Genomic DNA, 24802 nt, shown 5'->3' with positions numbered 1-24802 from the left:
ACAGCCTATGCTTTGGCATCTTTGCTGTGTTAAGTGGAGCACCACTAAGAAAATAGTAGGCCTGAATTTCTTCGGTATTTGAGTGATATATCTTTACATCAATGGTAAATTGATTTTCAATGCCTCTAAACACGATTTCAATGGATATTGGGTATCATTATTACGTTTGGCCAAGCTGCTTCGTATTGGCAACATGCAGTGCCTTTGATACAATGAGCCACGCATTCCACAAGATCTCTACAGGTTTAAGTGATTTAGGTCATGTATAGGATAAGAATGTTTATCATACCATCAGGCCTCTCACACAAGAAGCGTCATCAGCCTTTTTTCCAAGAACCCCCTCCCCCCTCCCTACCTCCCTCTCTGTCTCCCACTCTGTCTCTCCACCTTTTCCTCTCTCTCTCTCTCTCTCTCTCTCTCTCTCTCTCTCTCTCTCTCTCTCTCTCTCTCTCTCTCTCTCTCCCTTCCCCCTCTCTTTTTTCGCTCTATGTCTCTCCCCCCCACACAAAAACGTTAGGCCTTCCATATACAATTGTGTTGCACCCTCTCCTGGTTAATACATCCACGTGCACCTGGTGCTGGAGAGAAGTTATCCCAGCGCCGTGAAGAGCACGGACATTGCATTGCTTTAGACCAGCTTTGGAAAACCGTATTTCCTTACAAGGGAAACTTATATTGCATTACGTAAGATATTCATAATATATAATAAATGATGTAGGCCTATTTGGAATACAATTCCAATAATCAATTTATCATAATTTGTTACGGGTACAGCGATTAGGTTTAATACATAGAAGACTAAGTGATTGCATAAATATCGATAGCAAATTCTTTTTAAAGCTCCAGTAAAAAAAGATCATAATAAATATCTAAATTGGTGTCGCTGCTTGATGACGATTTTCCGGTTATCTCGCAGGGTTGGCAGCACGTGGATGGAGGGCCGAGAAGACGTTTGACTTGACATATTGAGAGTTTAACGCTTATTTCTGCCTTTTTTATTTACCTTAGGGTCTATCAGCTAAATAGTCACCATGGTGAAGCCAGGGTTCAAGGGGAGAAGCACGATAAATCCCTCGTCGGCCAGCAGCAACCCTGGTGAGATACACAACATGCGCCACGTCTGGCTCAACGCGTCTGTTTACAGACTGAGTTAGCAAGCTAACATGAGCTAGCTTGCTACTTTACTGTCCAGAGTTTACTGTTAAAGCCTTTATTGTCCAAAGAGAAAAAGTGCATGAACGCATATGCTAACAAACCGTGCTGTGCTGAAGTGATCACTAACTGACTCAAACTGTACTGCCAATTTGATAATCTGTCAAAGACAAGCATAGCCTACATTTTATTTCCTAATCGTACGTGGATCTGAGATCGAATTGTCTAACCTGCAATTATTGGTTCAAAATGTCATGCAGTACACTTACATCACTGTGATCATGGTCGCTTGGAGTGGAGTGTGAGATTGATTAAACGGTATTAATAGTCAATGCTCCAGCCCTCCCCAGTGCGGCAATATTGGAGTGTCCTCCAAAACAACAACAAACTTGGGGGCTAAGCGAACTTAAAACAACTAACTGGTTGTGTTAATAACGACAAGTGTTAGCACAATGCTGTACTATGTCGCCCCCCACAATCCAAGATATCCTAAACAAATCATAACAAGGCAAATAAGCAGTCAGCTCACTGAGCCTTGCTGCCGGAGGGGGAGACGATAGCAGGCCAGCTAAGACTTCTCCTGTCCAGCCTCTCGCCCCAGGCCCGGTGCTACCGTATTCATCATAACGTGTTCAAGCAGATTTACAAGGGTTTTTAGCCTGTGATAAATGTAGTGCCTTCTCGGGTACAGTTGACTACGCCACCCCTTGAAGTGGGCTAAATCATCGGAGCAAGGGGAACTCAATAACGCTATTGCCACAGTTTTTGAGAAAGCATATGTGCAATATTAATAAATATTGCACAACAGTGGAGTTGGTTGGTCACCAGATATAGGAAATAATAATAACAACATACATAGACGCAGTATGGGGACTGGGGAACCTTGGCAACGGGCCACTAGAAGAACTGATGTCAGGCCAGGTCTCTATAACACACATGGTCTTGTGCACACTAAATAACACGTGTTTAAATTCAGGGAAAATGCACTACAATATTCAAGACACTCAGGTGATATGTGACAAGGCAATTAAGAGTTCAAACTACACGCACACTGCAATCTCTGTAGGCTACTAGAGTGAGAAAAACTACAGAGACTGGCTATAAGGTCTCTGTAGTATAAGGCCCGTTAGTAACTTACCGTTAGTAACTTACCCATGGGTAAGTTACTAACGGGCCTCAGCACCGAGGCTATTAGCTGTGGAGGGGGGGGAGGGAGACACATGGACTGGAAGTAAAGTAAAAACAAACAAAATGAATCCACTCTAGCCTGCGGCTCAAATTAAATACGTTACACCTATACATACACTACATAGGCCGATAGGCTAGAGGAACATAAACCAACACAATAAAGTAAATAATCTATGAGCGGCACCAATGCATCAAACACACGTAAAAAGAGAACAGCAACTAGCACTCCTGTGTATCTGCGGGGACATATAAAACAGACACTGGTGAAGGATACATAAACACTACATCAGGACTTGATGAGTTCATGAGTGTGATGTCTGTCCCCTCTCCCCCAGATCGGCCCAAGGGTGCCGCCGGGAGCCACATGAGGGACCGTGCCACCGTCAAGCGGCTCAACATGTACCGGCAGAAACAACGATGGTAAGGGCGTCTCCAGGTTCACAGCAGCGCGCCACGGAAACGTGCCACGGCACTCTGAAACATCTGAACATAGCAGGGACCTACGTTTCATGGGTGGGATGTACACAACTTTGAAACTTCAAATCTGTACCCCAACTTTTGTATTAAGAACATTTTCTTTAAAGGCCTCCTCAGTTATTGATAAAAGCTGTCCCCCCCACATCTGAAAACAATGCTACGCCCCTCCACCATAGTCTATTGAAGCCCTGGATATGGACGCGCACACAAACGTTTTTTGTAGAAATGTAATTTCCATGGTGCATCTGCCTGAGTAACCTTGGGCTGATGTCATTTCCTTAGCAACGACCGAGGCCAGGTCGTGAAGCGGCTCCAGTACCAGTCCACAGTCGCCCCGGGAACGGTGGCCAGAGTGGAGCCCAACATCAAGTGGTTCGGTGAGTCTGTGTTACTTCAGGCTACTGCCCATACAACATATTAGTGGAAAATCATCGATCAGAGATTTGTAATGTTATGTGTTTGGTGATTGAGTCAGATGTAATGATTTTGTGGAGAGGTTAGGTGGTTGTGTGGTTAGGTGGTTGTGTGGTGAGGTTAGGTGGTTGTGTGGCGAGGTTAGGTGGTTGTGTGGCGAGGTTAGGTGGTTGTGTGGCGAGGTTAGGTGGTTGTGAGGCGAGGTTAGGTGGTTGTGTGGCGAGGTTAGGTGGTTGTGCGGTGAGGTTAGGTGGTTGTGTGGCGAGGTTAGGTGGTTGTGTGGCGAGGTTAGGTGGTTGTGCTGTGAGGTTGTGTGGCGAGGTTAGGTGGTTGTGTGGTGAGGTTAGGTGGTTTTGTGGTGAGGTTAGGTGGTTGTGCGGTGAGGTTAGGTGGTTGTGTGGCGAGGTTAGGTGGTTGTGCGGTGACGTTAGGTGGTTGTGTGGCGAGGTTAGGTGGTTGTGTGGTGAGGTTAGGTGGTTGTGTGGTGAGGTTAGGTGGTTGTGTGGCGAGGTTAGGTGGTTGTGTGGCGAGGTTAGGTGGTTGTGTGGCGAGGTTAGGTGGTTGTGTGGTGAGGTTAGGTGGTTGTGTGGTGAGGTTAGTTGGTTTTGTGGTGAGGTTAGGTGGTTGTGTGGCGAGGTTAGGTGGTTGTGTGGCGAGGTTAGGTGGTTGTGTGGCGAGGTTAGGTGCTTGTGTGGCGAGGTTAGGTGGTTGTGTGGTGAGGTTAGGTGGTTGTGTGGTGAGGTTAGGTGGTTGTGTGGTGAGGTTAGTTGGTTTTGTGGTGAGGTTAGGTGGTTGTGTGGTTAGGTGGTTGTGTGGCGAGGTTAGGTGGTTGTGTGGTGAGGTTAGGTGGTTGTGTGGCGAGGTTAGGTGGTTGTGTGGCGAGGTTAGGTGGTTGTGTGGCGAGGTTAGGTGGTTGTGTGGTGAGGTTAGGTGGTTTTGTGGTGAGGTTGTGTGGCGAGGTTAGGTGGTTTTGTGGTGAGGTTAGGTGGTTGTGTGGCGAGGTTAGGTGGTTGTGTGGCGAGGTAAGGTGGTTGTGTGGTGAGGTTAGGTGGTTGTGTGGTGAGGTTAGGTGGTTGTGCGGCGAGGTTAGGTGGTTGTGCGGCGAGGTTAGGTGGTTGTGCGGCGAGGTTAGGTGGTTGTGTGGTGAGGTTAGCTGGTTTTGTGGTGAGGTTAGGTGGTTGTGCGGTGAGGTTAGGTGGTTGTGTGGCGAGGTTAGGTGGTTGTGTGGCGAGGTTAGGTGGTTGTGCGGTGACGTTAGGTGGTTGTGTGGCGAGGTTAGGTGGTTGTGTGGTGAGGTTAGGTGGTTTTGTGGTGAGGTTAGGTGGTTGTGTGGCGAGGTTAGGTGGTTGTGTGGTGAGGTTAGGTGGTTGTGTGGTGAGGTTAGGTGGTTTTGTGGCGAGGTTAGGTGGTTGTGTGGCGAGGTTAGGTGGTTGTGTGGCGAGGTTAGGTGGTTGTGTGGTGAGGTTAGGTGGTTGTGTGGTGAGGTTAGGTGGTTGTGTGGTGAGGTTAGTTGGTTTTGTGGTGAGGTTAGGTGGTTGTGTGGTTAGGTGGTTGTGTGGCGAGGTTAGGTGGTTGTGTGGTGAGGTTAGGTGGTTTTGTGGTGAGGTTGTGTGGCGAGGTTAGGTGGTTTTGTGGTGAGGTTAGGTGGTTGTGTGGCGAGGTTAGGTGGTTGTGTGGCGAGGTAAGGTGGTTGTGTGGTGAGGTTAGGTGGTTGTGTGGTGAGGTTAGGTGGTTGTGCGGCGAGGTTAGGTGGTTGTGCGGCGAGGTTAGGTGGTTGTGTGGTGAGGTTAGGTGGTTTTGTGGTGAGGTTAGGTGGTTGTGCGGTGAGGTTAGGTGGTTGTGTGGCGAGGTTAGGTGGTTGTGTGGCGAGGTTAGGTGGTTGTGCGGTGACGTTAGGTGGTTGTGTGGCGAGGTTAGGTGGTTGTGTGGTGAGGTTAGGTGGTTTTGTGGTGAGGTTAGGTGGTTGTGTGGCGAGGTTAGGTGGTTGTGTGGCGAGGTTAGGTGGTTGTGTGGTGAGGTTAGGTGGTTGTGTGGTGAGGTTAGGTGGTTTTGTGGTGAGGTTAGGTGGTTGTGTGGTGAGGTTAGGTGGTTGTGTGGCGAGGTTAGGTGGTTGTGTGGTGAGGTTAGGTGGTTGTGCGGCGAGGTTAGGTGGTTGTGTGGCGAGGTTAGGTGGTTGTGTGGCGAGGTTAGGTGGTTGTGTGGCGAGGTTAGGTGGTTGTGTGGCGAGGTTAGGTGGTTGTGTGGTGAGGTTTTGTGGTGAGGTTAGGTGGTTGTGTGGCGAAGGTTAGGTGGTTGTGTGGTGAGGTTAGGTGGTTTTGTGGTGAGGTTAGGTGGTTGTGTGGCGTGGTAAGGTGGTTGTGTGGTGAGGTTAGGTGGTTGTGTGGTGAGGTTAGGTGGTTGTGCGGTGAGGTTAGGTGGTTGTGAGGTTAGGTGGTTGTGCGGTGAGGTTAGGTGGTTGTGCGGTGAGGTTAGGTGGTTGTGCGGTGAGGTTAGGTGGTTGTGCGGTGAGGTTAGGTGGTTTTGTGTTGAGGTTAGGTGGTTGTGTGGCGAGGTTAGGTGGTTGTGCGGCGAGGTTAGGTGGTTGTGCGGTGAGGTTAGGTGGTTGTGCGGTGAGGTTAGGTGGTTGTGCGGTGAGGTTAGGTGGTTGTGCGGTGAGGTTAGGTGGTTGTGCGGTGAGGTTAGGTGGTTGTGCGGCGAGGTTAGGTGGTTGTGCGGCGAGGTTAGGTGGTTGTGCGGTGAGGTTAGGTGGTTGTGCGGTGAGGTTAGGTGGTTGTGCGGTGAGGTTAGGTGGTTGTGCGGTGAGGTTAGGTGGTTGTGCGGTGAGGTTAGGTGGTTGTGCGGCGAGGTTAGGTGGTTGTGCGGCGAGGTTAGGTGGTTGTGCGGCGAAGTTAGGTGGTTGTGCGGTGAGGTTAGGTGGTTTTGCGGCGAGGTTAGGTGGTTGTGTGGCGAGGTTAGGTGGTTGTGTGGCGAGGTTAGGTGGTTGTGCGGTGAGGTTAGATGGTTGTGCAGCTGTACTGCTCAACAGTCTTACAGTTCCTCCTCTCCCCCCTTCTCACTTTCCCTCTCCCCCGTACTCTCCTTCACTGTCTCCCTCTCCACATCTCCCCATACCCTCCACCTCACCTTCCCCACCTCGCCCTTCTCACTCCCCCATCAAACCCTCACTGTCCCATCTCCCTCCACCGCCCCTCACCTTCCCCACCTCGCCCTTCTCACTCCCCCATCAAACCCTCACTGTCCCATCTCCCTCCACCGCCCCTCACCTTCCCCACCTCGCCCTTCTCACTCCCCCATCAAACCCTCACTGTCCCATCTCCCTCCATCGCCCCTCACCTTCCCCACCTCGCCCTTCTCACTCCCCCATCAAACCCTCACTGTCCCATCTCCCTCCACCGCCCCTCACCTTCCCCACCTCGCCCTTCTCACTCCCCCATCAAACCCTCACTGTCCCATCTCCCTCTCTCCCCCCTCACCTTTCCCAGCTAACACCCGGGTGATCAAGCAGTCGTCCCTGCAGAGGTTCCAGGACGAGATGGGAGCGGTGAAGAAGGACCCGTATCGTGTGGTGATGAAGCAGAGCAAGCTGCCCATGTCCCTGCTGCACGACAGAGTCAAGGCCCATGTGAGTCCCACAGACACCTGGTGCAGCATTAAACCTTGTCCCCCATCCTGGTCCTCCTTCCCTAACCTCCCCTCCTGGCTCCTCAACCTGATGCCCCCGTCCTGGCCCCCTTCCCTTGACCTCCTTCCCAACCCCCCCTGCCTGGTCTCCTCTCCCTGGTCCTCTTCCCCTGTCTAACCCTCAGCCACACTATCAAGCAGACTGTATCAGTGTTGTTTTGCAAGAGAGAGCTGCTGTCAGCCAGCCCAGGACGCATGAGTCTGTCTGCCCCCCCCCGCCCGACCTCCCGACCCCCGACTCTTAATGGCTCAAAAAAAAAAAAAAGAATAACAGGACTAACTCCAAACAACACTTTAGGCCAGTTCTTCATGTTCTCCTTCAGAGTGTTTTCACTCTGATTCCTTTTTTATAACCTGTCTTCTAAATCGTTCCATATGTGTGCAAGAGCTTTTAGGAGGCTCTGAGCTGTTGATGAATGGCTGGCTGCTGTAGGGAGAGCTCCTAGCCTCTGCATCCTGAGGAGAAATACTAGCTCTGCTGCTGTCCTGAACATTTGTATATTTAGAAACGATCCGAGGAAGTTGAGAAACAGACATCGGTACATGGTTTTGGCCAAAGCTGAAAGATCTCTGAGCACCATTTTCACAGATGGTCAAAGCAATCCCACCGTTATTGCTTCTGACAAGATTTGGTTTGCGTTTCCCCTGCTTTGTGTTGCAACGTGGCTGCTTTTCAGTTGCGAAGTAATCGGAGCCTCCAATCACCTCTTGGCTTGGCAAGCCCTGCTGATTGGCCTTCCTAGCAGCATATTTGAGGTTGCTGATTGGCCTTCCTAGCAGCATGTTTGAGGTAGAGTGTGCAGTGTTAGCTTTTCTCTGTTTAAGCTAACACTGCACACTCTACCTCAAACATGCTGCTACAAAGCTACAGAGAAGTCTTGCCTTCTAGCCTGCTAGCTCATTAGCCTGTTAGCTCCACACCTAGGCCCATAGAGGAGAAGTCTAGTCTAATGGCATGTTAGCTCCACCTGCCTGCTAGCTCCACCAGCCTGCTAGCTCCACCAGCCTGCTAGCTTCTCCAGCCTGCTAGCTCCACCAGCCTGCTAGCTCCACCTGCCTGCTAGCTCCACCAGCCTGCTAGCTCAACCTGCCTGCTAGCTCAACCTGCCTGCTAGCTCCACCTGCCTGCTAGCTCCACCTGCCTGCTAGCTCCACCAGCCTGCTAGCTCCACCTGCCTGCTAGCTCCACCAGCCTGCTAGCTCCACCAGCCTGCTAGCTCCACCTGCCTGCTAGCTCCACCAGCCTGCTAGCTCCACCAGCCTGCTAGCTCCACCAGCCTGCTAGCTCCACCAGCCTGCTAGCTCCACCAGCCTGCTAGCTCCACCTGCCTGCTAGCTCCACCAGCCTGCTAGCTCCACCAGCCTGCTAGCTCCACCAGCCTGCTAGCTCCACCAGCCTGCTAGCTCCACCTGCCTGCTAGCTCCACCAGCCTGCTAGCTCCACCAGCCTGCTAGCTCCACCAGCCTGCTAGCTCCACCAGCCTGCTAGCTCCACCAGCCTGCTAGCTCCACCAGCCTGCTAGCTCAACCTGCCTGCTAGCTCCACCAGCCTGCTAGCTCCACCAGCCTGCTACCTCCACCTGCCTGCTAGCTCCACCAGCCTGCTAGCTCCACCTGCCTGCTAGCTCCACCAGCCTGCTAGCTCCACCAGCCTGCTAGCTCCACCAGCCTGCTAGCTCCACCAGCCTGCTAGCTCCACCAGCCTGCTAGCTCTACCAACTTGCTAACCTGCTAGCTCTCACCAGCCTCTAACACCCAATGTATAGGAGAAGCCTAGCCTGCTAGCTCTGTCAACCTCCAGACAACTCAAAAGGCGTAACTAACTTCCTCCATACCTCACTCTCCTCCCCGCCCAGAACGCCAAGGTGCACATCCTGGACACGGAGGGCTTCGGGACCACGTTCGGGCCCAAGGCCCAGCGGAAGAGGCCCAGTCTGCTGGTGGGGGATGTGAAGGACCTGGCGGATAAGGCCCAGGCCTCGGCCCAGACCTACAGCTCCGAAAACGACAGGGACCTGGTCGTCGAGGACACAGGGGTCAGGTGAGCCGCCAGAGAGACGTGCTCGCGCACACACACTATCCGCACACACACACACGCTGTCCGCACACACACACACACACACACACACTGTCCGCACACAGTCACATATCCCAACACATCACCACCCTCACAACCAGGTTCATAAGTTTCCAATGTAGTTTGTTGTTTATGACTGTTTGCTACACTGAGGTCAGGTGAACTATCAGACAGACCAGATGCCCCCCCCCCCCCTCAACCACACACAAACAGACACGTCTCTTCATATTCTCACATTCATAGCGGTGAAAGTGAGTGCATGTGTGTGTGTGAGAGTGTGATTTGATGTGTGTTGTGTGTGTCTTCAGGGACGAGGTTCGTGAGGAGATCTTCAAGAAGGGTCAGTCCAAGAGGATCTGGGGCGAGCTGTACAAGGTATAGGATTTCTCCACCGGTCGCCGAGTCAGCACGGCTCACCAGTATAGGAGCAGCTCCTTCACACAGCACGGCTCACCAGTATAGGAGCAGCTCCTTCACACAGCACGGCTCACCAGTATAGGAGCAGCTCCTTCACACAGCACGGCTCACCAGTATAGGAGCAGCTCCTTCACGGACGACAACAATGTGTTCAGTTAGCAGGTGCGCTTGTCCAAAGACACCAACAAATAGTGCATGGAGAACGTACAGCAGATCAAGGAGCGTGCAGATTTCTAACGGTGTTTAGGAGGTCCGAGCCAAGGAACGGTCTGTGTGGCACAGTACTAAATAACAAGGCACTGTAGAACCACATGTTGGCTACCAGGCACGGTGCAGCCAGGACACTTACTCAACATGGATGTTTCTTCATCCTCACCGGCTGGAGTTCCTGTGACGCAGGGTGCTTCCTGTGATGCAGGGTGCTTCCTGTGATGCAGGGTGCTTCCTGTGACGCAGGGTGCTTCCTGTGACGCAGGGTGCTTCCTGTGACGCAGGGTGCTTCTCCAGACCCATAACCAGGGTCTGTGTCTCCAACAGGGACATTTGAACTTTTGGAGTAGGGCAGTGGTTCATTGAAATAGTTGTGTGTGTGTTTCAGCCGAGGTGGGCCCCTCAGGTAGCTCACAGATGGTTGTGGATCTGCTCCAGACCCGGGTTCATGTTTCCTTCTTCCCTCTGCAGGTGATCGACTCCTCTGACGTGGTCATCCAGGTGCTAGACGCCCGCGACCCCCTAGGGACGCGCTCCCAGAGCATCGAGACCTACATCAAGAAGGAGAAGCACTGGAAGCATCTCATCTTCGTGCTCAACAAATGTGACCTCATCCCGGCCTGGGTCACAGTAAGAAACCTTACCCTTTGACCCCTGACCTTTGACACGAGCTGGTCAACAACTTGGACACATCCATACTTTACTGTGACACCTGATGCAGTGTGATGTATTCATTTAGCAGACGCTAAATGGTAAAGCGACGTACCCGGGGAGAATTTGAACCTGGAACTTCTCGATCTGTAGTTAAACGGTCTACCGTTCAATGATTAAACAGTTTGACTGCAGATCAAGAGGTTGCAGGTTTGAATCCCCCCTGTACATTGCTTTGGGTGAAAGCATCTGCTAAAGGAACACATGATGATGATGATGAATACCACAGTAAGGTTGTGTAGTGTTTCAGCTGTACTGTGTGTGTGATTGCAGCTGTACTGTGTGTGATTGCAGCTGTACTGTGTGTGTGATTGCAGAAGCGCTGGGTAGCTGTACTGTGTGTGTGATTGCAGCTGTACTGTGTGTGTGATTGCAGCTGTACTGTGTGTGTGATTGCAGCTGTACTGTGTGTGTGATTGCAGCAGCGCTGGGTAGCTGTACTGTGTGTGTGATTGCAGCTGTGCTGTGTGTGTGATTGCAGCTGTGCTGTGTGTGTGATTGTAGCTGTACTGTGTGTGTGATTGCAGCAGCGCTGGGTAGCTGTACTGTGTGTGTGATTGCAGCTGTACTGTGTGTGTGATTGCAGCTGTACTCTGTGTGTCATTGCAGAAGCGCTGGGTAGCTGTGCTGTCCCAGGAATACCCCACGCTGGCGTTCCATGCCAGCCTCACCAACTCCTTCGGCAAGGGCTCCCTGATCCAGCTGCTCCGGCAGTTTGGAAAGGTAGGCCCCGCCCCCTTTTACCACACAAGTAAGCCATGCCCCATTTCACCATATTGGCAGATAGACCTCACCTCCTTTGACCTATCCACATGCAGACCCCGCCCCTTTGACCATTGCCTCCTGTAGGCTCTGCCCTCTTGACCTATCCACTTGTAGGCCCTGCCCCCTGACCTATCCACTTGTAGGCTCCGCCCTCTTGACCTATCCACTTGTAGGCTCCGCCCTCTTGACCTATCCACTTGTAGGCCCTGCCCCCTTGACCTATCCACTTGTAGGCCCTGCCCTCTTGACCTATCCACTTGTAGGCCCTGCCCCCTTGACCTATCCACTTGTAGGCCCTGCCCCCTTGACCTATCCACTTGTAGGCCCTGCCCTCTTGACCTATCCACTTGTAGGCTCCGCCCCCTTGACCTATCCACTTGTTGAACCCTTTACCCTTCTGTCAGGGAGAGCGCAGTGGTGGTGTTCGTGTGGCGCCCTGCTGCCAGCATTCTGGCCTGGCAGAGGGGGCGCGCGTGTCTGAGGAGCAGTTCTGGGGGTCGTAAACCAGGGCTTTGGAAGCTCCAAAGAGGATAGCTCTTGGTAACATAAATCCAGTTTATGGTACTCTGAAAACATCTCGTTGTGGGGCTGTGTGAGCCTGTAAATTCTAATATTCAAGTGCTTGCTGGAGTGGTAAGGGTTCCAGCTGTTATACACTCTGCCCTCGTAAAATGACTTGGATTGGCCACTACTCAAAGAAAGGCCTAACCAGATTAGATGTCTGTCAGACTCAAGATCCATTGGAACAAACAGGATGGATAAGAACATATTCATAATTCCTGTTATGAGTGCCTTCATGTGCACTTAAGATGCTATTGCTCCCCAGAGGAAACACAGGTTTTTATTTTTAGACGTCATCCATTTATGTATTTTGGAGGAGACGCTGAGTAATGTTTATTTCACCTTGTGTAAGTAACAATATTGGAGTTCTAGTTTTCGTAAACTAGGTGTTGTTCAGGAGTCAATGGTGCCAAAACAAGAATCTCACCAGACGTCGCTATTGGCTTTCTGAGAAAGCTCCTAGCTCTTAGACTTTTAGCTCTGAAATAGTAGCTAAAAGTCGCTAGATTACGTGCTGACGTCCTGTATTGCGTAGATCCGTCTAATTTGCATACGTCTAACAGCATACTTGATAGACATTGGGAGCGCTAAAACACTAAAGAAAGGCAAATGGGACGTAATTCACAAATCAGGCAATTATTTTACTGCTGCTTAGCAACAAATACGATGCCAAATAAAAGTTGTTCGATTTGTTGCAAGAATATTTTTTGTCACTTAAAAAGGTGAAAAGTCGCTAAATGTAGCGACACTAAGGAAGCAGGTGTCTGATAGCGTTCCTTTCTTCAGTAAAAGTTATGTTATGCAACAACCTACCAAAGAAAATTCCTTGTGTGTGTAAACGTACTTGGTAATAAACTGTTGTGGTTGTGGTTCAGCTCCACACAGACAAGAAGCAGATCAGTGTGGGTTTCATCGGGTATCCGAACGTGGGGAAGAGCTCCGTCATCAACACGCTGCGCTCCAAGAAGGTCTGCAACGTGGCCCCGCTCGCCGGGGAAACCAAGGTAACCACCCCCGCCGCCCCTCCCAGCAGGGGGCCCGAGTTACCTGCTGGGGGCCAGAGTTACCTGCTGGGGGCCAGAGTTACCTGCTGGGGGCCAGAGTTACCTGCTGGGGGCCCGAGTTACCTGCTGGGGGCCCGAGTTACCTGCTGGGGGCCCGAGTTACCTGCTGGGGGCCCGAGTTACCTGCTGGGGGCCCTAGTTACCTGCTGGGGGCCCTAGTTACCTGCTGGGGGCCCTAGTTACCTGCTGGGGGCCCTAGTTACCTGCAGGGGGCCCGAGTTACCTGCTGGGGGCCCTAGTTACCTGCTGGGGGCCCTAGTTACCTGCTGGGGGCCCTAGTTACCTGCTGGGGGCCCTAGTTACCTGCAGGGGGCCCGAGTTACCTGCAGGGGGCCCGAGTTGCCTGCTGGGGGCCCTAGTTACCTGCTGGGGGCCCTAGTTACCTGCTGGGGGCCCTAGTTACCTGCAGGGGGCCCGAGTTACCTGCTGGGGGCCCGAGTTACCTGCTGGGGGCCCTAGTTACCTGCTGGGGGCCCTAGTTACCTGCTGGGGGCCCTAGTTACCTGCTGGGGGCCCTAGTTACCTGCAGGGGGCCCGAGTTACCTGCTGGGGGCCCGAGTTACCTGCTGGGGGCCCTAGTTACCTGCTGGGGGCCCTAGTTGCCTGCAGGGGGCCCGAGTTACCTGCAGGGGGCCCGAGTTACCTGCAGGGGGCCCGAGTTACCTGCTGGGGGCCCTAGTTACCTGCTGGGGGCCCTAGTTGCCTGCTGGGGGCCCGAGTTGCCTGCAGGGGGCCCGAGTTGCCTGCAGGGGGCCCGAGTTGCCTGCAGGTGGCCCGAGTTGCCTGCAGGGGGCCCGAGTTGCCTGCAGGGGGCCCGAGTTGCCTGCTGGGGGCCCGAGTTACCTGCAGGGGGCCCGAGTTGCCTGCAGGGGGCCCGAGTTGCCTGCAGGGGGCCCGAGTTACCTGCAGGGGGCCCGAGTTACCTGCAGGGGGCCCGAGTTACCTGCAGGGGGCCCGAGTTACCTGCAGGGGGCCCTAGTTACCTGCTGGGGGCCCTAGTTACCTGCAGGGGGCCCGAGTGAACTATTCACCATGTGAACTAATGTTAATGCACAAAGTCCCTGAATTGAAATAACACAATATTAGTTCTTTATAAGGTCAATCAATATTCAATCTTATTAGGTCTTAATAGGTTCATATTCAAGCCTGTTAGGTATTATTAGTTCAACATTCAGTCTTAATAGGGCAAAATCTGATCTTCATAGCTCAAAATCCGATCTTATCTGGTATTATAGTATTACCAAAGCCCATGCTTGGTAGTCCCCCAGGGCAGGCAGGCTGTGCTGGGCCCCCCTGGCGCCCCCTGGACCATGCCTCTGAACAGCTATCCTCAGACCAGGCCAGGAAGCTGAGAGAACAACAATCTGCCTCATTCCTAACTTCCTCTCTGGAGCTGTTTATCCTGCTGGACCGCTCTCAGGCCCAGTGACCGGACCTGACCGCTCTCAGCCTGGTTGTGTGGGCCCAGGCCCGGTGACCGGACCTGACCGCTCTCAGCCTGGTCGTCTGGGCCCAGTCCCGGTGACCGGACCTGACCGCTCTCAGCCAGAGACGGAAGCCTCCAGAACCACGCTTTTATTTGTCGCCCCTTCTCCGACACATGGTATGGGCGTCTGGCCAGCGTGCGTTAGTCCTTCAGAGCCTGGTGGCAGGTGAAGGGCTGCTTGCTGACAGTCTCACAACCAAACAAGGTTCTGAGGGGAAGTTTGTGTGTGTGCGTGTGTGTATTTGTGCATGTCTCTGTGTGCTCGTTTGGGATGTGTGTGCATATGTGTGTGCGTGCGTGAGTGTGTGTGCATATGTATGTGTGTGTGTGTACGTGTGTGTATGCATATGTATGTATGTGCGTGTTAATCTGTGTGAAGTACAGTGTGAACCTACCTCCTTTCCTGAGTACAGGAATGTGAGTAATGTCCTCCAGGGGCGAGGAAGGGGGAACGTGATTACCGCTTTGACCCTGATTCAAAACAGTCCTCCGTTAGGTTCGCTTCCCTCTGAAACATTCCAGAAGTTCATGTTGGATTAGATTTCCCTTCCCTGGTTCATCATTTCTGGCTTATCTCACCAAATCACAAGATACGCTTAGTTTGACTGATTTCATGTGTGAAACTCGTACAGAAAAAGCTCAACGAATGCTCTAAATTCAAAACAATAAGAAATCATGTTGAAGCTTGATGACTAAAGACATCAGCATGCCTTAGAAATAGGGTTTGTGTTCGTTGTTAGGTTTAAAAGCCGTTTCAAGCTGGCCACTTCAGTAAAATGTCGCTGGAGAAAAATAATTTATATCATTTTGGATAACTATTAAACCGTTGTACTATAATAACGATGATGATATAATTATAATGTATTCATTTAGCTTTTATTCAGAGAAATATACAGGGGGAGATATGACCCTGCAACATTAATCTGCCATCAAATACTACTGCTGAGCTATACCCAGAACCATGTTAAAGGTCAAGGATCATTGATTGGTAGTAGATGGCTGTTCTCTGCTGTGTGTCTGACCTGGCTGTGTGTCTGTCTGACCTGGCTGTGTGTCTGTCTGACCTGGCTGTGTGTCTGACCTGGCTGTGTGTCTGACCTGGCTGTCTGTCTGACCTGGCTGTGTGTCTGACCTGGCTGTGTGTCTGTCTGACCTGGCTGTGTGACTGACCTGGTTGTGTGTCTGTCTGACCTGGCTGTGTGTCTGACTTGGCTGTGTGTCTGTCTGACCTGGCTGTGTGTCTGACCTGGCTGTGTGTCTGACCTGGCTGTCTGTCTGACTGACCTGGCTGTGTGTCTGACCTGGCTGTGTGTCTGACCTGGCTGTGTGTCTGACCTGGCTGTGTGTCTGACCTGGCTGTGTGTCTGACCTGGCTGTGTGTCTGTCTGACCTGGCTGTGTGTCTGTCTGACCTGGCTGTGTGTCTGTCTGACCTGGCTGTGTGTCTGTCTGACCTGGCTGTGTGTCTGTCTGACCTGGCTGTGTGTCTGACCTGGCTGTCTGTCTGACCTGGCTGTGTGTCTGTCTGACCTGGCTGTCTGTCTGACTGACCTGGTTGTGTGTCTGTCTGACCTGGCTGTGTGTCTGGTCTGTCTGTCTGTCTGTCTGACCTGGCTGTGTTTCTGACCTGGCCTCTCGTCTCCTCAGGTGTGGCAGTACATCACGCTGATGCGCCGTATCTTCCTGATCGACTGCCCCGGTGTGGTCTACCCCTCCGAGGACAGCGAGAGCGACATTGTGCTGAAGGGAGTGGTGAGTCCACCCCTCTACAGCACACCCCTCTACACCTCTACAGCACACCCCTCTACACCTCTACAGCACACCCCTCTACACCTCTACAGCACACCCCTCTACAGAACACTCCTCTACACCTCTACAGCACACCCCTCTACACCTCTACAGCACACTCCTCTACACCTCTACAGCACACCCCTCTACACCTCTACAGCACACCCCTCTACACCTCTACAGCACACCCCTCTACACCTCTACAGCACACCCCTCTACACCTCTACAGAACACTCCTCTACACCTCTACAGTACACCCCTCTACAGCACACCCCTCTACACCTCTACAGCACACCCCTCTACACCTCTACAGCACACCCCTCTACAGCACACCCCTCTACACCTCTACAGCACACCCCTCTACACCTCTACAGCACACTCCTCTACACCTCTACAGCACACCCCTCTACACCTCTACAGCACACACCTCTACAGCACACCCCTCTACAGAACACTCCTCTACACCTCTACAGCACACCCCTCTACACCTCTACAGCACACTCCTCTACACCTCTACAGCACACCCCTCTACAGAACACTCCTCTACACCTCTACAGCACACCCCTCTACAGAACACTCCTCTACACCTCTACAGAACACTCCTCTACACCTCTACAGCACACCCCTCTACACCTCTACAGCACACCCCTCTACACCTCTACAGCACACCTCTCTACACCTCTACAGCACACCCCTCTACAGAACACTCCTCTACACCTCTACAGCACACCCCTCTACACCTCTACAGCACACCCCTCTACACCTCTACAGCACACCCCTCTACAGAACACTCCTCTACACCTCTACAGCACACCCCTCTACAGAACACTCCTCTACACCTCTACAGCACACACCTCTACACCTCTACAGCACACCCCTCTACAGAACACTCCTCTACACCTCTACAGCACACCCCTCTACACCTCTACAGCACACCCCTCTACAGAACACTCCTCTACACCTCTACAGCACACCCCTCTACAGAACACTCCTCTACACCTCTACAGCACACACCTCTACACCTCTACAGCACACACCTCTACACCTCTACAGAACACTCCTCTACAGCACACCCCTCTACACCTCTACAGCACACCCCTCTACACCTCTACAGAACACTCCTCTACACCTCTACAGTACACCCCTCTACAGCACACCCCTCTACACCTCTACAGCACACCCCTCTACACCTCTACAGCACACCCCTCTACAGCACACCCCTCTACACCTCTACAGCACACCCCTCTACACCTCTACAGCACACTCCTCTACACCTCTACAGCACACCCCTCTACACCTCTACAGCACACACCTCTACAGCACACCCCTCTACAGAACACTCCTCTACACCTCTACAGCACACTCCTCTACACCTCTACAGCACACCCCTCTACAGAACACTCCTCTACACCTCTACAGCACACCCCTCTACAGAACACTCCTCTACACCTCTACAGCACACCCCTCTACAGAACACTCCTCTACACCTCTACAGAACACTCCTCTACACCTCTACAGCACACCCCTCTACACCTCTACAGCACACCCCTCTACACCTCTACAGCACACCTCTCTACACCTCTACAGCACACCCCTCTACAGAACACTCCTCTACACCTCTACAGCACACCCCTCTAGACCTCTACAGCACACCCCTCTACACCTCTACAGCACACCCCTCTACACCTCTACAGCACACCTCTCTACACCTCTACAGCACACCCCTCTACACCTCTACAGCACACCCCTCTACACCTCTACAGCACACCCCTCTACACCTCTACAGCACACCTCTCTACACCTCTACAGCACACCCCTCTACAGAACACTCCTCTACACCTCTACAGCACACCCCTCTACAGAACACTCCTCTACACCTCTACAGCACACCCCTCTACAGCACACCCCTCTACAGAACACTCCTCTACACCTCTACAGCACACACCTCTACACCTCTACAGCACACACCTCTACACCTCTACAGAACACTCCTCTACAGCACACCCCTCTACACCTCTACAGAACACCCCCTGCTTCCTGTTCATCTGCTCTGCCCACATGAATGCTTGTGTGTGTATAGACCAGACATGAATGCTCTTGTGTATATAGACCAGACATGAATGCTCTTGTGTGTGTATAGACCAGACATGAATGCTCTTGTGTGTGTATATAGACCAGACATGAATGCTCTTGTGTGTATATAGACCAGACATGAATGCTCTTGTGTGTCTCTGAAGGTCCAAGTGGAGAAGATCAAGAACCCGGAGGAGCACATAGCAGCAGTGCTAGAGCGGGCCAAGCCAGAGTACATCCAGAAGACGTACCGCATCCCTTCCTGGACGTCCGCTGAAGACTTCCTGGAGAAGATGGCCTTCCGTACGGGGAAACTGCTCAAGGTCAGATCCTGGGGACCAGCTCCACGCCCAACCCCTCCACCTTCCCTCCTCCACCCCTACCTCCTCCACCACCTTCCCTCCTCCACCCTTCCCTCCTCCACCCTTCCCTCCTCCACCCTTCCCTCCTCCACCCCTACCTCCTCCACCCCTACCTCCTCCACCCCTACCTCCTCCTCCACCCTCCACCCCTCCCACCTGCAACCTGTTGATCAGTTAGATGTTGTAAGCGGTGTGTGTGGTGTGTGTTACAGGGGGGGGAGCCAGACCTGCCCACCGTGTCTAAGATGGTGCTGAATGACTGGCAGAGGGGACGTATCCCCTTCTTCGTGAAGCCTCCTGGACCAGAGGGAGAACCTCAGGTAGGGCCTTCTGGGACAGGACCCCTGAACACACACACACAGGACGCCTGAACACACACACAGGACCCCTGAACACACACACAGGACCCCTGAACACACACACACAGGACGCCTGAACACACACACAGGACCCCTGAACACACACACAGGACCAGAGGGAGAACCTCAGGTAGGGCCTTCTGGGACAGGACCCCTGAACACACACACACACACAGGACCCCCTGAACACGCACTGAGACACACACAAACACACATTCTGAAACACACACACACACTCACTCTCTCTAGTATCTATGTGAGGTCATTCTGACTTCCTGTCTTGCTGTTGTGGTTCCAGGTGAAGGAGCTGCCTCTGAAGGAGACCTCTAGTGCAGAGCAGGAGGAGCAGCAGCAGGAGGTGCAGGAGGAGGAGGTGAAGGAGGAGGTGCAGGAGATGGAGCAGGTTGGCGAGGCATCCGCGTCATCAGAGCAGCAGGCCCAGCAGCAGCGTCAGAGACGCAAGCAGGAACAGCTCCACAAGATCCTGTCCTCCGTGCGGCAGAACTTCGGCAAGATCCACGTGGTGCCCGAGTTCAACGAGGAAGACCTGGTTCCCGTGGAGGCGGACGACCTCGACCTGGCTGACCTCTCAGGCTCCGAGGAGGAGGAAGAGGAGAGGGAGGAAGAGGAGGGGAAAGTGGAGGATGCAGGGCTGGCGCCAGGAGAAGGGGATGCAGAGACGTCCACCAGTGTCCCCGGCCAGCAGCCTGCCAAAGCAGACAAGAGTTCACGGCAGGTGATCCGAGAGCTGGACGACAAGATCGCCAAGTACAAGCAGTTCCTGGATCGGGCCAAGACCAAGCGCTTCTCAGGCATCAGGTCCGCTCTTCTTCTAGTCTGCTGTTTAGGGTCCTCGTTCACTCACTAATAAGCCCAGATCATTCACACCCCCTCCCAGGGGCTTAGTCAGAGAGAGCAAGAAAGAGAGAGAGACGGATGATTGGCTCAACTGAGGTTAAACAGATCTGGTGTCTCCAGCTGTTCACACTTAGGATGCAGTCATTTCATTTAGCAGACTCTGTGACATAGGGGTATTAAACCTTCGCCCTGTTGATCAGCTGTCAAACACTAGAACCACTGAGCCATACCTTATCTGTGATCAGCCGGCATTTCCATCGCCGTTGACATCAGCTTCTGCCCTGGTTAACTTTGCCAAATGAGACATTTGTGTTGCCAGGTAGTTTCCGTGCTTGTGACAGGTGTGCTGTCGTGTTTTGTTTCCCTCTGGGCAGGGTCTCCAAGGAGTTCTCTGACTCAGTGCTCACTGACATGAAAGCAAAGCAGGAGGCCACGGCTCAAGCCCAGCTGAAAGGTAACCCATCTCCATGAGTTGTCAGCTCTCACTGGCCTGTGATTTGTGTAAATGTTTGCGCTAGCTGGAGCTTTCAAGTCTCCTGACGCAGGAGAGCTTCCTTTCAAGGTCCCTCTTGAAAGCATTTCTTAGAGGATGGGATTACACTGTACTTCAGACTTCTTTAAAAACACACAATCACGTTGTCACCCAACCGTAACATTCAGCACATCTTGTGTTCCTCAAGCTGCCATCCAGAGGAGCAAAAAGAGGAAAGCGGAGGAGGAGCAGGAGCGACCCTCTCAGCCCACCAAGCTAACGTCCAAGCAGGTACAGTCCCCCCCTCTCAGCCCACCAAGCTAACGTCCAAGCAGGTACAGTCCCCCCCTCTCAGCCCACCAAGCTAACGTCCAAGCAGGTACAGTCCCCCCCTCTCAGCCCACCAAGCTAACGTCCAAGCAGGTACAGTCCCCCCCTCTCAGCCCACCAAGCTAACGTCCAAGCAGGTACAGTCCCCCCCTCTCAGCCCACAAAGCTAACGTCCAAGCAGGTACAGTCCCCCCCTCTCAGCCCACCAAGCTAACGTCCAAGCAGGTACAGTCCCCCCCTCTCAGCCCACCAAGCTAACGTCCAAGCAGGTACAGTCCCCCCCTCTCAGCCCACCAAGCTAACGTCCAAGCAGGTACAGTCCCCCCCTCTCAGCCCACCAAGCTAACGTCCAAGCAGGTACAGTCCCCCCCTCTCAGCCCACAAAGCTAACGTCCAAGCAGGTACAGTCCCCCCCTCTCAGCCCACCAAGCTAACGTCCAAGCAGGTACAGTCCCCCCCTCTCAGCCCACCAAGCTAACGTCCAAGCAGGTACAGTCCCCCCCTCTCAGCCCACCAAGCTAACGTCCAAGCAGGTACAGTCCCCCCCTCTCAGCCCACCAAGCTAACGTCCAAGCAGGTACAGTCCCCCCCTCTCAGCCCACCAAGCTAACGTCCAAGCAGGTACAGTCCCCCCCTCTCAGCCCACCAAGCTAACGTCCAAGCAGGTACAGTCCCCCCCTCTCAGCCCACCAAGCTAACGTCCAAGCAGGTACAGTCCCCCCCTCTCAGCCCACCAAGCTAACGTCCAAGCAGGTACAGTCCCCCCCTCTCAGCCCACCAAGCTAACGTCCAAGCAGGTACAGTCCCCCCCTCTCAGCCCACCAAGCTAACGTCCAAGCAGGTACAGTCCCCCCCTCTCAGCCCACCAAGCTAACGTCCAAGCAGGTACAGTCCCCCCCAGTCAGACCCAGATCTGAACCATTTGTCTTCTCTCTCCCCCCCCCCCCCTCACAGAGGAGAGCGATGGAGCGTGCGAAGAAGGCGAAGAAGGTGGGGGCGCGTTATTACGAAACACACAACGTCAAGAACAAGAACAAGAACAGAAAGCTGCCGCCAGCGGCCACAGAGGGCAAGAAGGCCAAGAGATCAAAGCGCTAGCCTGGAGCCCACCATCTGACTCGAACAGTTGTAATCCATCCTGATTTTTAACAGCCCCACCTGAGTCCAAGGTCTTGTCTTTTCGACAAAGTGATGGGGTGCTGACAGACAGGGAGTCTGAGCGAGGAATTTCTGATCTGACCTGAGTGTTCTTCCTGGTAGTGATGGAGATCACCTCTCTGTTCTCTCCCTTGACTTCAACTGCTATGGGGATTGACTTTGCTACGAAAAGGCTCCAGTTCTTTTCATTTGCCGAGTGCACGTGTAATGCATCTTGAAATTCAAGATTCAGAAAATGTGTATTTATTTCCACTGTACATGTTGTGCCTTTTATAAGATGGCTCAATAAAATGGACTTTAAAAACATCAATGCAGTCTGGGTTATTTTTTCCTAGTTGGGGTCTGTGGGGAAGGTAATGGAGACAAGACTGTACTGACATAATGCTGTATTAAAACAGATCCTGGGATGATGATGATGTCACTTCTTGGGAGCAATGATCCCCTCCAACTGGGCCTGTAAACAAGGAGGATGAACCAGTTAGCCCTTCAGAGGAGGAACAAGATCTGAACACTTGGAAAGGAATTCTGTCCCTTTCATTCTCAGACAGCTATTTTGTGTGCACATGGGTCACATATGACAAGGTTTTATGTGTCTTAAGTTATTTTTCATGTGTCTGGGTGTGCTGGTAGCAGGGAGATCCAGGCTCCTGGGGTTGTGGATCATCTGACCTTGAGCTGCTGGTTGGTGCGTTTCAGGAACTGGATCTCCTCGGTGTGCTTCTTCTCCTCCACCTGCCGCCTCTCCTTCTCTCTCTTCTCGATGGCGTCACACTTGTCCTTCTGCTCGTTCACCTGCCTCTCCAGGTCCCGCTTCTCATCCTCCAGGTCGGAAATCTACCAGGAAAGGAACGCGTCCAGACAAACTTACTGAGGCTGCAGAGCAAACTGTTTAAGAGCTGGAAGATGGCGCCCTCTGTGGGTTATTGACTAGTACGACACCCCAAATTTGATTTGTTTTTGAATAACCTTGTCGGTTTCCCAGGAACTCACCCTTTTCTCCATGTCAGACTTGCCCTGCTCTGCCTGCAGGGCCTTCCTCATCCCAAAGGCCACGCTGCTCTCGTACAGAGTCTGGTAGGCAGCGATGGTCATCCTGATCTCATCTCTCACCCTCAACAGCAGCAGGCCTCTCTCAGCACAGTTTATGGTCACCTGTCTGATCAACTCATCTGAACACGTACAACGATAGCATCCGATTAACAGTTGCAGCCGTTGTCACAATTATCAGACCTTTTTCTTACCTAGGGACGTAGGTTCGTTTTCAAATTGTGGGTGGGACAACTCTTTTTTATAACTGAGGATGCTCCTGTTAAATATACCTAACAATTCTGTCTCCCCGGCTACTTTTTATTTTCAAAACCCCACATATCATGAATCCTACTCCCCTGTCCTTACCAAAGCACTGAGAGTAGAGTTCCCTGCGGACAGGACAGATGCCAGTCTCCCTGGCCTGTCTCTGCTGCAGCTTCAGGTCCAGCTGCTCCTGCAGGTGCACTACGTCCATCCGGGTGCAAGGTGTGCTGGACACCTGCTGCACCCACAGCTGGTTAGTCTCCATCCATTCTCTGTCATGGAGGAAGTGTGTGTTTTAACTTACAGTTGTTCACAATTGCTAAAACACTAAACCCCATTCTCTGAATCAAATGTTCAGTGGCCTAAACCCATTTGTCGAATCAGACACTTTTGGCAAAACTATAAACACATTCACATTCAATAAACCGTTTTGCACTGTGATGCACTTGTGCTGCAAAATGGTAAACACAGGCGGCCAACAGTAAACACAACTACAACACAGTTGTCATCTGTAAAACACAATGACTCAAAATTGTTCACACTTGGTTCTAATGGTGGTTTGGGACAATGTCAGCTTTCACTGCGGTGTCCGAATACAAGAATAGTTCAACATCAACCAGCTATTTCTACTGTAAATGTTTACCTTCCACCATACAGCTCTTTTCTCAATACAATTGAAAAGTTTTTCTCTGTGAGGCAGTGGAAGGTCTATGACTGAATCCCATATACCAGGGTAAATCTCCTACAGGCAATGGAATTGGCCTTTGCTGACATAAGTGTGGAGTGTTTTCAAGGCTGGATCCAGCACACCAGAGGGTTTTTACCCTGTTTTTTCTTTGTTCTTTGTTGACAGTACTAAGTTGTGATGGTTACTGTAAGATTTTATTTTTTGCTAAATGCAATGTAAAAATCAACACATTTTTCTACATCTAACTACATGCCCTGGATGCTGTGTTTTCCATGTTTTGGTGTTGTGTCTAATGATTGCTCCATAGTGTTAATATATGGATTTGCTGTGTTTATGATCTGAAAGCATTGTTTGATTTTGAACATAGGTTAAATGGTTTAGGGGCGAGTGTTTGATTTTGCCAGAAGAGTCAGAGGTTTTGGAAATTGAGTTTGAAGATTTGGTTTTGTGTTTTGAAGAAATGTGTTTTAACAATTGTGACAATAACCGTTAAATGCACAGAGAATGTTACACAGACAGTACCTGGGAGGAAGGATGGCGTTGAGAATCTCCTCCGTTTGCTGCTTGTTGCCGTCCGCGGATGGGGGTTTTGGTTTGGGTGGAGGTGGGACAGGACCTGTTAGAGGAGGTTGCTGGGGGCTCACTTTCAATGGTCGTGCCTGAATTGAATTATTGCATTAGACTTGTGAGAACATTTAAACTTTTGTTACTAAGCTGTGGTTGAAAACAATATAAAGTAGTTGTTAAGCAATTTGCAGTTAGTAGTTAGCTAGCTCTTGCGCAGTCATCACTTGGAGGAATCCTCACGTACACAAAAGATAAAAAGGCTACTGTAACCTACCTTTGGAGACTTCTTTTCTGTATTTTTGCTCACTAAAACTGGATTATCATATTTCAGCAGAGAATCAGCCGGGGGAATCATATTGTAATACGCACCACCGCTACTTTTACAACTTAATTTACTGCAACTAGTGTTAAAAGTTGCGAGAAATGTTTGTGAGGCGTGAATGAAGTCTCAACTCATTGTTTACTGTTACTATGGGAACGTAATGCCTATACTCTACCTGCGCGATGGTACCTGCTAAAAGTTGTTTTTACATTTAGTCATTTTTCCTCTAAACAGTAAAATTATTAAACCAATTTTTTTACTCAACCAATTTCATGTTCATTAAACTTGTGGGTACCGGTTCAATAATGAAAGGTTAGGGTCCAATATTGT

General features: G+C 51.8%; 2 protein-coding genes across 2 annotated transcripts; one reads left to right on the top strand and one right to left on the bottom strand.

Moving 5' to 3' along the window:
• Positions 1 to 897: 897 nt before the first annotated feature.
• On the top strand, positions 898 to 21908 carry gnl2 (G protein nucleolar 2). The gene is made up of 16 exons (XM_062466468.1): positions 898 to 1095; positions 2676 to 2760; positions 3100 to 3194; positions 6714 to 6853; positions 8769 to 8953; positions 9298 to 9364; positions 10088 to 10246; positions 10937 to 11050; positions 12529 to 12657; positions 15850 to 15954; positions 18228 to 18386; positions 18638 to 18745; positions 19083 to 19603; positions 20017 to 20096; positions 20323 to 20405; positions 21399 to 21908. The coding sequence occupies exons 1-16, from the start codon at positions 1032 to 1034 to the stop codon at positions 21540 to 21542; spliced, it is 2238 nt and encodes a 745-aa protein (XP_062322452.1). The 5' UTR covers positions 898 to 1031; the 3' UTR covers positions 21543 to 21908.
• Positions 21902 to 24631, bottom strand: dnali1 (dynein, axonemal, light intermediate chain 1). The gene is made up of 6 exons (XM_062466476.1): positions 24425 to 24631; positions 24106 to 24242; positions 22998 to 23167; positions 22593 to 22771; positions 22272 to 22436; positions 21902 to 22056 (listed from the first exon to the last, which is right to left on the bottom strand). Exons 1-6 carry the CDS (start codon positions 24503 to 24505, stop codon positions 22021 to 22023), a joined length of 768 nt encoding a protein of 255 aa, XP_062322460.1. The 5' UTR covers positions 24506 to 24631; the 3' UTR covers positions 21902 to 22020.
• Between the last annotated feature and the right edge of the window lie 171 nt (positions 24632 to 24802).

The sequence above is a fragment of the Osmerus eperlanus genome, chromosome 7 (genome assembly GCF_963692335.1).
Source record: "Osmerus eperlanus chromosome 7, fOsmEpe2.1, whole genome shotgun sequence".
Classification (NCBI taxonomy): domain Eukaryota; kingdom Metazoa; phylum Chordata; class Actinopteri; order Osmeriformes; family Osmeridae; genus Osmerus; species Osmerus eperlanus.
The sequence above is the reverse complement of the archived record's forward strand: the minus strand, read 5'-3'. Positions and strand labels throughout refer to the sequence as shown.

Excerpts from the sequence above, each read along its gene's own strand:
- gnl2 (XM_062466468.1), top strand. The coding sequence starts at position 1,032 with ATGGTGAAGCCAGGGTTCAAGGGGAGAAGCACGATAAATCCCTCGTCG. Across the intron at positions 8,954-9,297 it reads GTCGAGGACACAGGGGTCAG|GGACGAGGTTCGTGAGGAGA; the intron begins GTGAGCCGCCAG and ends GTGTGTCTTCAG. Across the intron at positions 18,746-19,082 it reads GACCAGAGGGAGAACCTCAG|GTGAAGGAGCTGCCTCTGAA; the intron begins GTAGGGCCTTCT and ends TTGTGGTTCCAG.
- dnali1 (XM_062466476.1), bottom strand. The coding sequence starts at position 24,505 with ATGATTCCCCCGGCTGATTCTCTGCTGAAATATGATAATCCAGTTTTA. Across the intron at positions 22,772-22,997 it reads ACTCTACTCTCAGTGCTTTG|ATGAGTTGATCAGACAGGTG; the intron begins GTAAGGACAGGG and ends GTACGTGTTCAG. Across the intron at positions 22,437-22,592 it reads AGTCTGACATGGAGAAAAGG|ATTTCCGACCTGGAGGATGA; the intron begins GTGAGTTCCTGG and ends CTTTCCTGGTAG.